The sequence below is a fragment of the Pelophylax lessonae genome (genome assembly GCF_965119305.1).
Source record: "Pelophylax lessonae genome assembly, chromosome: 6".
Lineage (NCBI taxonomy): Eukaryota > Metazoa > Chordata > Amphibia > Anura > Ranidae > Pelophylax > Pelophylax lessonae.
Genome location: NC_138773.1, coordinates 328,951,871 through 328,964,654, shown reverse-complemented (window position 1 = coordinate 328,964,654; position 12,784 = coordinate 328,951,871). Strand labels below are relative to the sequence as shown.

Sequence of the window (12,784 nt, the reverse complement as noted above, 5' to 3'; positions counted from 1 at the left end):
TAGACTAAGAGCGTTTACCATTAAACAGGTGTGAGTTTTCATTTATTGCCAATATCCTACATTCAGGTGAAAGGTAAAGTGCACTTTTGTTGCAACTTGTGTTTGTAGTGATTCATTCAACCATGTGTGTCAGAGGGGCTGAGGTTGTTCCTGGAGTAGAGGGGCAGAACAGGAAACCCAAAATTACCAAGCGGCTCCTTCGGGGGTGGAGCTACACTGGTTGAAAATCAACACTATCTTGCTACATTGTACAACAGATCATATGTACCCTTCACACTGCATTCTACCTGATCTGAGACCCCAATGAGTTTAAGGCCCCTTTCACACTTATGCGACGCGATTTCACCGTGATTTTGACGCGACTTTGCCGTGATTTTGAGCAATGGCTCAGGGCTATATACCTAAAAAACACATTAAAATCGTGCCAAAGTAGTGCAGGAACTACTTTGAAGTCGGTGCGACTTCAAAACGCACTGATATGAATGTGGCTCATTGAAAATAATGGAAAACCACTTGTCATGCGATTTTGCGGTCCAAAATCGCGGGACAAGTCGCACTAGTGTGAAAGGGGCCTAACAGTTTTAGGTAATTTTTTTCTCCAGTTCCAAATGACATGAAGGCCATGACCAAAACTATCTAAACAAAGAGCTGTTCATGGGTCACTATGTGTTACTAATACAATTTTCATCTATTTGTTGCAGTTGTAAAGACGGTTCTGACAAAGCAGCATCAATTCTCTGTCTCGGTCCTCTCCGTTTTCCCATATTACCCGTCCATTGGCCAATGGTTGTACGGAAAGAAAGAAACGCATATCATGACACCTGGACCTGTACAATGTCCCATATGTGCACAAATGCAGGAGTTTATCTTTAACAATGAAGAAATAAAACAAAGTATAGAGAAGCACATGAAAGATCACTATTGTGATGTGAAATGGCCAAAACCAGGCGCCTCCAAACCTCTCACTGCACTGTCCTTTCCTAGCAACCTCTCCGCTTATCTACGCACCCTGTCAAAGATAGCACCAACCTGGAGCAATAAAGTCCAGGCAGAGTTCTCTCTTCTAATGTCGAAGTATAAAGTCATAGAGTATGACCTGAAGCCGCCAGTGTGGGAAGCCATCAGGACAAAGGTCTCCAGTTCATCATATGATGGAGTTCTCATAAAACCAGACTTAGCTGCAGAGAAGGCTTTCATTGTGGGTATAAAGGAAGATGTTGATAAGATTGAGTCAATATTCAAAAAGCTGGTAGAAGAAACCACTAGGCAACTGAGCAGGGTGGAGGATGAGGTGTCTCTTGAACCCGAAGCTTATAAATTAATGTTGGCACATGGTCTTGAGAAAAGCATCAGTGAAGATTCTCCACATGTGAAGATTAGTTATGAAAGAGCTACTAAGTCAATCAAACTTTATGGGCTGAAAGATGAAGTGCTCACTGCCAAATATAAAATTCTCAGTACTAGGCAAGGCCTGAAGTCCAAATCCATTCATCGTGATCCAAGCATCATCCAGTTTCTGATGACAGTAGACAAAGAAGAAATGTCTCGTAACCTTCTTAACAACATTACAGCAATATTTCAGGTGGAAGATAATGCAGTCATGGTATTTGGTTACTCTGATAAAGATTTGAAAAATGCTGAAGAAACCTTGGAGAAAGAATTGGTCTGTAAGCGGGTTTCTGTTGAGGATAAAAGTATCACTAAGAGTCCGGAATGGGGAAGATTAAAGTCTTTTCTAAATGAGATGTGTAATGCTGGCGGAATGAAAGTTTCCATAGAGGAGCTCTCTGGAAAGGAAGGAAATGGGGTGGTGATCGCTGGTCTATCTTCATCCGTAGAAGCAACTTACCAGCAGATCCATGACTTTGTGGAGAAGAACACTTTGGTGGAGAAGGACATCAAGCTGAAGTCGGTGGCAGCCTTGCAGTTTATGGAGGGAGAACGGAAGAAGGAATGGAATGGAATTTTAAAGAATGTGGAGGTTGTAAAGAAACAGAATTTCCTCTCCTTGTCCGGTCCAAAAATATATGTAGAAGAAGCAGAAGCCTGTGTAACAAGAATGGATTCTATGCTTCATTCTGACACATTGTACATTGACAAACCTGGAGCCAAAAAATTCTGTATTGACAATGAAGACATGTACATTAATACAGCAAAGAATACATTTGGCTGTGTGATATATTTTCAGAAGGATGGAGATACCAGAATTTCAGGTGATCAGCCTAGCCAAGCTGAACCTCTTTGCCAAGTCAGCCTCCAAAATGAAGTCACCATAGCGTTATATAAATGTGACCTGTGCCAACACAATGCTGATGTCATCATTATTGCCTCAAATAAAGATTTAAAGCCCATTGGGGAACCAGCACTGGCTTTGCTAAAAGCAGCAGGGCCCAAACTTCAGAAAGAATGTGAACGCATTGTTCAGGAAGAAGGGGAGCTGGAGCCGGGGGAGAATGAGATAACAGATGTGGAGAATTTGCCCTGCAAGAAGGTGATTCATACAGTTGGCCCTAAATATAGTGAAAGGGATAAATCAAAATGCGAGCGGCTACTGCGCACAACGATCACCCGCAGCTTGGAGACGGCTGCAGGGAATGTTCTCAACTCTGCTGCAATTTCTGTGGCTGGTTTCATAGTCTCTGGAATTCCTGTAGACATATGTGTGGAGAATATTCTGAAATCCATCAAACAGACTTGTATAAAGTACTCGAAATTTCTACTTGAGTAAAAGTACAAGTGCTCGATCAAAAAGTTACTTAAGTAGAAGTGGAAGTGCTCGCAGAAAAAGTTACTTAAGTAGAAGTACTAAAGTATTCAACATTTTTTTTACTTAAGTATTGCAAGTAGTTTTTTCAAAAAATTTGCTACTTAAGTACTAAAAGTAAAAAGTACCAGTAGTTTTGAAAAAAAATTTCTACTCAAGTACTGAAAGTAGAAGTACAAGTACTGTGTTATGTAGTTATTAAAGAAAGAAGTCAAAAGTTTGAACATCATATTGTTTTTTATTATTTCAAATGATTTATTCAAATGATTAACCTGTGTTTGTTAGTAGTTTCTTGATGCACTTTAAGCGCTGTAGCACCATTTATTTGTTTGTTTCATATTTTCTTTTTATTGGAAAGATTTGGTATAGCAGCTTTTATTATACACAGCCTTTATTTTAGTATGCGCTGATTTACAAATGACATTATACACATTTTTTTGAGCTTTATGCAACCTGCCATCTACTGTTCTGGCAGTGGTAATTTTTTTAAAAGTAACGAGTAACTATGCAGCACAAAAAAAAAATACTTGAGTAGAAGTATCGAAATCATCAAAAAAATGTAGTGAAGTAAAAGTAGAAGTAGGAGAAAAAAATTATACTCTAGGAAAGTACAGATACCGCATTTCGGTACTTAAGTACAGTACTTAAGTAGTTCTACTTCGTTACTATACATCTCTGCCATCAAACAATATGCAGAAAACGAAGAAGGGGTCAAGAGCATCAAAAACATCCACCTTGTAGACAATGATGACCAAACACTGAAGACTTTAACCAAATTCCTAATAGAAGAGTACAATGAGGAGAGTGTGCAGGTCACCCCCAAAATATCAAATAGAAAACATCACGGGAAGAAGACTCCAAAGAGAGAGGAAACAATGAGAAAAGGAGACCTTTCCATGGTGGTGACTAAAGAAGGAGTGCATGTCAATGTCATACACGGGAATATTGAGGATATGAGGGTAAGTATTATATACTATTGTGGGGTTATTCTACCAGCAGATCCATTATTTTTCAAATTTCTGTGACAGGATGACAAAGCTGTTTGTTCTGCAGGGAAATTGCACAGCGGCCTTGTTGCTCTGTAAACACAGTCGGCTTGAACGTAGTTTAACCATTTTAGCCCCGGACGATTTTGCTTCTCAATGACCAGGCCACTTTTTTCAACTTGGCACTGCGTGACTTTAACTGACAATTGCGCGGTCATGCAATGCTGTACCCAAACAAAATTTACGTCCTTTTTTTCCCCACAAACAGAGCTTTCTTTTGGTGGTATTTGATCACCTCTGCAATTTTTATTTTTTGCGATATTAATAAAAAAAGAGCGAAAATTTTGCGAAAAGTTGACATTTTCTAGTTTGACTGTTAAAAAATATCCAATATATTCAATTTTTGTCATATATTTAGGCCAAAATGTATTTAGCTACATGTCTTTGACAAAAAAATTCTCAATGAGCGTATTTTTATCCACTTTAAGACCGGAAGATTTTACCCCCTTCCTGACCAGGCCATATTTTGCGATTCGGCACTGCGCTACTTTAACAGACAATTGCACAGCGTGCGACGCTGTACCCCAACAAAATTTATGTCCTTTTTTTCCCCCCACAAACAGATTTCTTTTGGGGGTATTTGATCACCTGTGCGATTTTAAATTTTTGCGCTCTAAACAAAAAACGAGTGACAGTTTTGAAAAATAATTTTGAAAAAAAAAAAATAACATTCCCAAAAAAAAAAAAAAAAATTTAATTTTTTTAACATTTTAGGCCAATTTGTGTTCTGCTACATATTTTTGGTAATAAAAATCGAAATAAGCATATTTTTATTGCTTTGCGCAAAAGTTATCACGTCTACTATCTACGGGAAAGATTTAAATAATTTTTATTTATTTATTTATTTATTTCTACTAGTAATGGCGGCGATCTGTAATTTTTTGCGGGACTGCGACATTGCGGCGGGCGGACAGATCGGATCCCTTACTGACATTTTTGACACCTTTGGGAGGACCAGTGACATCACTGCAGTAATCAGTGCTAAAAATATGCACTGTTACTATAATAATGACACTGGCAGGGAAGGGGTTAAGTGAGTGATCAAGGGGTTAAATGTGAGCCTAGGGGAGTTATTCTAACTGTAGGGGGCGTGGCTTCTGAAATGACCATAGAGACATGTGTTCCTATATAGAAGGATCACAGGAGCTCTGTGATCATTCCAGGGAGAAGAACGGTCAGCTGTGTTTACAACATCCGACCGTTCTTCTCTCTCAGCGGGGAGCGATCACGGGTGTCAGGCGGCAATCGGAGCCACCTGCCCTGGGCATCCGCTTCCCTGCTAACAAGCGGGGGGTGGGAGCGCGCCGCCGGCGGGGCACGCTCGCCCCCTGGCCTCCCGAGAGCGAGCGTTGTACATGTATGGCGATTTGCCTGGGAGCGGCTGCCTGCCGCAGTACATCTGCGGCGGGCGGTTGTAAAGCGGTTAAACATATTTTCCCAATTCCTAATTATACTTTCAAAGACAAGTCACTTTAAAATAAACAAAGTCGCCCTGGAATCTCTGATGACATGATCTGTATCTGTGACTTCATCTTTTTAGGTGACCAATAAAGGGGCAGGGGTGATCTGAGCTATTAGTACAATAATGATTGTAATTTTTTTCTTTCTGTAGACTAATGTGGTTGTGAACAGTGTGGGGGCGGAGCTCAATCTTCGTGGTGGAGCCATCTCCCAGGCTCTGTTTGGGAAGGGCGGAAACAACCTCCAGGATCTCCTAAATGCAGAGAGACAGGGGAAGGAGGTGAAGGAAGGCTCCTTTTTTGTTACCGATGGCTGTAACCTGGCCTGTGACACCGTCATTCATGTTGTGGTTCCACGTTGGAATGGTGCCAATGGTACTTCTGAGAAAGTAAGAATACATACTGTACATGTCTATGAAGGTTCCTCATTATCTTGGTCATGGTGTATCTGGTAGCAGTTACTTGTTTTGTATTGCGGAGGACATTTTGCAACTTACCCAAGCTACTCTTATTAGCACAGGGGGTTCCACAACTCTCACACCTGACATCCTCTTCTTGGACAATCATCATCCACACATTCTATGGTGATTGGATGAAGGTGACTGTGCTACCTTTGTTGATATAAATGATGGGGTATCTTCTTGACACAGGTGCAGTGGTGGCTGGTGCTCCATGAGCCAGGGGGGGCGGCAGACCACACCATACCCCCCCAGACCACACCAGCCCACACACCATACCCCCCCCGGTCACCAGCTCACTCACCCGGGACATGTGGAGGGCAGTCAGCAGCAGCTGCGGCGGCGGCTTCCCCATCGGTCTCCTGCATCTCCTCCACATTGGCCAATGGCATAGCTTCTCCTTTCAGCCAATCGCGACATCAGGACCTGCTTCTTGATTGGCCAGGAGAAGAATCCGTGTGACAATATTTATTTATTTATTACAGGTACTTATATAGCGCTGTCAATTTACGCAGCGCTTTACATATACATTACACATTCACATCAGTCCCTGCCCTCAAGGAGCTTACAATCTAAGGTTCCTAACTCACATACATACACCGTAGGGCCAATTTTATACAGGATCCAATTAACCTACCATCATGTCTTTTGGAGTGTGGGAGGAAACTGGAGTACCCGGAGGAAACCCACGCAGGCACAGGGAGAACATGCAAACTCCAGGCAGGTAGTGTCGTGATTGGGATACGAACCAGCGACCCTCTTGCTGCTAGGTGAAAGTGCTAACCACTACACCACTGTGCCGCCCAATAGCGAATATTCATTCACTATTGTCTCAGAACTGGGTGGGCTCAGGGCGCAGTGCTCTGCGCCCCGAGCCCACCCTTTTTTAAAGCCTATTAGAGCCTCTGGCTCTAATCACGTGTTTCAAAAAAAAAAAAACCCCATTGGAATCCTTGAGTCTGGCGCCCTGCATGTAGATTAGGGGGCTGGACGCATGGGTAGGGGGGGGGGGCGGCGCTCCATCAGTGTTTGGAGGAGGTAGGGGATATTTTTAGAAATAGTTAGGTTTAGGTTGTAATTCTACTTTAATTGTCTAAACCCTGGAACAAGAATGTCATACATTGCAGCTTACCGGTTCTTGGATGTGGTGGCTTTATTTGTTTTTTTTTTTCAGGCTAATTTTCACCTGGTAAACCTGCCAGTAACACATTTCCTCTCCCTGGGTGACAACACTCACCGTACTGTATCTATGAAGTAGCAGTGTTGTCACCTTTCACTTCAGATGTGGACTACAGACACCTCCCCTCTCTCATCACCCTTACATAGGTGGAGGTTTTTTATAGTTCAAAGAAGATCGTTAGGAAAGCTGATAACATTGTTTGAGATTTAAGCCCACAACGCACAGGTTACAAAGACATCGGATTTCTGGCAGGATCAAAAGGAGTTATTCTGTACTTACTAAAAACGTTCTTAGACTGCCAACAGAAAATGTATGAAGCTACCACATGCATTTATTTGACATAAAATGTTAATAACTAATATTCGTATTATTTAAAACAGACTTTAAGTGACATTATAAAGAAGTGTCTAAGTGAGACAGAGGAGAGGAAGAAGATCTCCATATCCTTCCCGGCAATCGGGACCGGGAACCTGGCCTTCCCCAGATCTACTGTCGCTGCTTTAATGTTTAAAGAAATTCTCAAGTTTAGCAGCAAAAACAAACCGGCTCATCTGAAGGAGGTGAACTTCGTGCTGCACCCCAAAGACACTGAAAGTATAAAGGTAAAAAAAAACCGAGATATGCCACCTGACCCTGACCACAGACATACAATCCAGTAATGTACAGAGAAGTGATAAACCTCTGTATCTGTTATATTTCCTGAGATCTGCAATTAGTATATTATATCTGTTATTCCCTGTGATCAGCGAATATTATATTATATCTGTTATTCCCTGTGATCAGCAAATATTATATTATATCTGTTATTCCCCCTAATCAGGCATTCTCAGCCGAACTAGAAAAAAAGACTGTGACCCACAAGGAGCCTGAGAAAACCTCAGGTAAGTGACTTCCAGATAAAATGATGTATATTGTGTGCGGCCTTTGCTTCTCTATAGTTCAGTAGGTGGTGTTTTCTCCTATGTACTATAGCGTGCTCTCCCTTCTTCCCTGTAGTCCGGTTCTTCCCCTTGGTATGCAGTCTTTTCTTCTATGCAGTGTGCAGTCTCTTTCCTGTGGTGTGGTGTTTACATTCGACATATATATAAATCACCAGCTGGTTTTCAGTCCCCAATAGCAGAAGATAATCCACATCTGCCCCATCCTTCATCACATGTCTACCATCACCGGACCTCCACCCGTCTGCCATTACCCATCCTCCATCACCCATCCACCATCACTGGTCCTCCATAGTTCACTTGTGCTCCATCATCCATCCTCCATCACTCATCCTACCCTTAGCCATGCTTCATTACCTATCCCCCATCACCCATCCTCCCTCAGCCATGCTCTAGCACCCATTCTCCATCACTTGTGCTCCATCACCCATCCCTCATCAGATATATCAGCCAAGCGCTCACTCCGAAGGGGAAGACTGGCGTGTTGCTCTCTTCAGGCAGGGAACTCCAAACGAATGCATAAAAGAAAGGAAAAGGAGGCGCAAACACCTAGTGCATTACCCGTGGTACTGTTTAAAAGAATTTAATAAAATGCTGAATGCATACTCACAAACATGAAGAATTAAAATCGCATTGCAAATTCCCGTCACCCGTGTGTTTGGACCATGTCCTGGAAATTGCGACCGCTAACGCGTTTTCGGGAGTCAAGCCCTCACAGCTCTGAGGAAGGGAGCTTGACTCCCGAAACGCGTTAGCGGTCGCAATTTCCAGGACATGGTCCAAACACACGGGTGACGGGAATTTGCAATGCGATTTTAATTCTTCATGTTTGTGAGTATGCATTCAGCATTTTATTAAATTCTTTTAAACAGTACCACGGGTAATGCACTAGGTGTTTGCGCCTCCTTTTCCTTTCTTTTACCCATCCCTCATCACCCGTTCTCCATTACCTGTCCTTTATCACCCATCCTCCATTACCTGTCCTCCATTACCCATCCTCCCTCAGCCATGCTCTATCACCCATTCTCCGTCACTTGTGTTCTAGGACTAGGACTAGTCTAGCCCCTGGACTAGGGGCTCTGGACTATGAACCGCAAACTATTGACTAGGGGCTATGCACTGCAGACTATGGACTATAGACTATAGACTTGGTGCTATGGACTACAGACTATGGACTAGGGTCTATGGACTACAGACTATGGACTAGGGTCTATGGACTAGGGGCTTTGGACTACAGACTATGTACCAGGGGCTACGGACTATGAAATACAGACTATGGACTAGGGGCTATGGGGTATGGACTACAGACTATGTACAAGGGGCTATGGATGACAAACTATGGACTAGGGGCTATGGACGATAGACTATGGGCTATGGACTACAGATTATGGACTATGGGCTTTGGACTATGGACTACAGACTATGGGCTATGGACTACAGACTATGGGCTATGGACTACAAACTCACAGAGGACATTATGATGAGGCAGATAAACACATTAGGAAACAATTTCATGAAAACAGATTACCGGGCCAATAAGTAGAGGATGTGTATGGAGTATATTAGAAAAATAAGGATAACATTTAGTGTCACTTTATCACAAAAAAACCCAATATCAAGTTCCGCAGCCCCGAGGGGCGATTTGGCTGAACTGCTGAAGGCTGCACATTCGGAGTTCATTGACCATTTTTGTTTGATCAGTAGAACGGTTTTCCTTAGTCTGATAACTGTCACCGTGTCTCTAACAGTCAGAAGCTCAGCTGAGATGAAGATCGGACCGCTCACATTTCAGGTGAAGAAAGGAGATGTAACCATGGAAATGGCTGACGTTATTGTCAGTTTATCCACATCAGGTAAAGAAATAATAAATGTCATTTGTGCCCTAATCCCGGCTCAGTATTTGTATACAGAGATATCTACAGGTAGGTGGGACAAACGTTCTATGCCCTGGGTGCAGGCAGGCTCCTGGCTGCAACAAGACAGGGCACACAAGCTGGGGAGGGGATAGACTGCAACTAGTTTCCAAGGCCCAGCCTCCTTCTTCAGGCCTGTGAGAGCCTGTGACGCTGCAGTTCTCCCGCTTTCTCATGCGGCGGGTCCAAACTTGTGTGAGCGGTGGTCTCCCTTTTGGGCCATTTTATCTTCGGTTACACGACGGTGGGAACCTTGGAGTTTGCTAATGCGATTAGCCTCAGTTGTCATCTTCAGCGGGTCCAGACATCTTCAGCAGCCCTCCAGCCCACCCTGTCTACTGTCTTGGATTACCAAACACGATACCACAGCACCTCTACATGCAGTCTGCAAGTTATTCAGATGTAAGTAGATATTGGAATAAAGTGTTGTTGTTTTTACTCGCACAGATCTGGCACCCTGTTTTATCTTTTTATGTTTGTTCTCGAGGGAATCCCATGCCTAAACAAGGAGCTGCCATCTTGTGAGTGTTCTGTCCAGTCACCAACTGCCATTTTTCCCATTGGCCTTCTTATCCCGTGGTTCTCAGCTGTCTATGGACTACATGGACTTTAAACACCATAATATTATTTCATTATCATTTTTTTTCTGTTCCTATCAGTCTGCATATTTTTACCTTTATTTCTATTTCCATTTAATCACATATAGGCAGGGCTTTTTTTCAGCAGGAATGCGGGGGAACGCAGTTCCGGCACCTCCATCACTGAATGTATGTAATGGCACTGGGTGCTGGGGTGTGCTGCAGGGTCTATTGATGCTGGCTGCTGGGGTATCTATTCTAGCTGGAGGGAATATATTTTTGCATGGGGGTCTATTGTTGCTAGGGTGGGTCTTATATTGATGGGGGGGGGGGTCAGTTGTTGCTGGGAGAGATCTACTGGGGGGGGGGGGGGAGAATATTGTTGCTGGCTGACGGAGAGTCTATTGATGCTGGCTGTGGGGAGATCTGTTGTTGCTGCCGGGAGTCTATTGTTGCTGGGGGGGGGGGGGGTTGTTGCAGGTGGTCCATTGTTGCTAAGGGGATCTATTATTGCTGGCGGGGGGGGGGGACTAATGTTACTGGCTGCAGGAGACCTATCTCCCTGCTTTTCTTGTTATCATTGATTGAAAATGATACAGTACTGGTTCTGTATTCTGGGATTCTGTGAGGTGGGTAGGGGATGTAACCAAGGAATGGTGCTCAGAGGTGGGTAGGGGATGTACCAAGGAATGGTGCTCAGAGGTGGGTAGGGGATGTAACCAAGGAATGGTGCTCAGAGGTGGGTAGGGGATGTACCAAGGAATGGTGCTCAGAGGTGGGTAGGGGATGTAACCAAGGAATGGTGCTCAGAGGTGGGTAGGGGATGTAACCAAGGAATGGTGCTCAGAGGTGGGTAGGGGATGTAACCAATGAATGGTGCTCAAAGGGGGGTAGGGGGGTGTAACCAAGGAATGGTGCTCGGAGGTGGGTAGGGGGGTGTAACCAAGAAATGGTGCTCAGAGGTGGGTAGGGGGGTGTAACCAAGGAATGGTGCTCGGAGGTGGGTAGGGGGGGGGGGGCGGAGAAAAGGGCTGACTCGAAAAGGGGGAGTTCCTGCACCTATTCTCTGAGAAAAAAAGCACTGCATATAGGTCTCATCTAATGTCAGTGAACGCTGACTCACTTACTTTCAGTTGGTCAATTGTTTGCACATCGTAAACATTTTTTAAAGAGTCGCCTATGGAGATTTTTAAGCACTGTAGTTTGTCGCCATTCCAGGAGCATGCACAATTTTAACCACTTGCCTACCGCCGCAAGTACATCTACTGCAGCAGTCAGCCCCTCCTGGGCAAAGCGACGTAGTACTACGTCACTCGCCCAGGAGCCTGTAGGGGGCGCGCTCCCGCCTCCAGAGGCGCGCTCCCGCCCCCGCTCCTTCACGGCCATCCCCGCGCAAGTGACCGGCAGCTCTGATGTCCGCCAGTCACCCACGATCTCCCACTCAGGAGAGCGAGAAAGGCAGGCGGCTGATGTAAACAAAGCCGCCTGTCATTCTCTCTGGTGTAACTGCAGAGATCATACGATCCTGCTATGTAGGATCGCATGTCTCTGTGGTTCCATCAAAAGCCACGTCCCTTGACGGTTAGAAGCATGCCCCTAGGGACACACTTAACCCCTGGATCTCTAATAAAGTTAACCCCTTCCCTGCCAGTGTAATTTTTACAGTGCATATTTATAGCACTGATTACTGTAGTAAGGTCACTGGTACCCCCAAAAGTGTCAAAAATGTCAGTCAAGGGTCCGATCTGTCCGCCGCAATGTCGCAGTCCCGCAAAAAAAAAAATCGCAGATCGCCGCCATTACTAGTTAAAATAAAAACAATAAAAATTACATAAATCTTTCCCTTAGTTAGTAAACGCAATAACTTTTGCGCAAACCAATCAAAATATATTGCTATTTTTTTACCAAAAATATGTAGCAGAAAACAAATTGGCCTAAGATGGTAAAAAATTTAGACTTTTACATTTTTTTGGGGGAATTTCATATAAAAAAATGTGAAAAATATTGTTATTTTTTCAAAATTGTCGCTCTTTTTCTGTGTATAGCGCAAAAAATAAAAATCGCACAGGTGATAAAATACCACCAAAAGAAAGCTCTGTTTGTGGAAAAAAAAAAAAGCAGTCAATTTCATTTGGGAACAGCATCGCACGACCGCGCAATTGTCCGTTAAAGTCACACAGTGCCGAATCGCAAAATAGGCCCTGGTGTTTGAGCAGCCAAATCCTCCAGGGCTTAAGTGGTTAAAGCATGACATGTTGGGTATCTATTTACTCAGCGTAACATTATCTTTCACATTATACTAAAAATTGGGCTACTTTACTTTTTTTTTTTCCCATGAAAGTGTATTTCTTCCAAAAAAAATGCATTTGAAAGACCGCTGCACAAATACTGTGAAACATAAAATATTGCAACAATCGCCATTTTATTCTCTAGGGTCTCTGCTAAAA

At 43.6% G+C, this 12,784-nt stretch overlaps 1 protein-coding gene across 1 annotated transcript in view; it reads left to right on the top strand.

Annotated features, from left to right (window-relative positions):
* The window catches only part of LOC309558761 (protein mono-ADP-ribosyltransferase PARP14-like), a gene marked incomplete at both ends in the record, with an annotated part of 86,823 nt that overhangs the window by 32,201 nt on the left and 41,838 nt on the right, over nt 1-12,784 (top strand). Inside the window, 6 exons of the mRNA XM_082261809.1 lie at nt 702-2,627; nt 3,461-3,723; nt 5,423-5,659; nt 7,289-7,510; nt 7,729-7,789; nt 9,595-9,699. Coding sequence (XP_082117935.1) covers nt 702-2,627; nt 3,461-3,723; nt 5,423-5,659; nt 7,289-7,510; nt 7,729-7,789; nt 9,595-9,699 — 2,814 coding nt within the window. The remainder of the gene's footprint in view (nt 1-701; nt 2,628-3,460; nt 3,724-5,422; nt 5,660-7,288; nt 7,511-7,728; nt 7,790-9,594; nt 9,700-12,784) is intronic.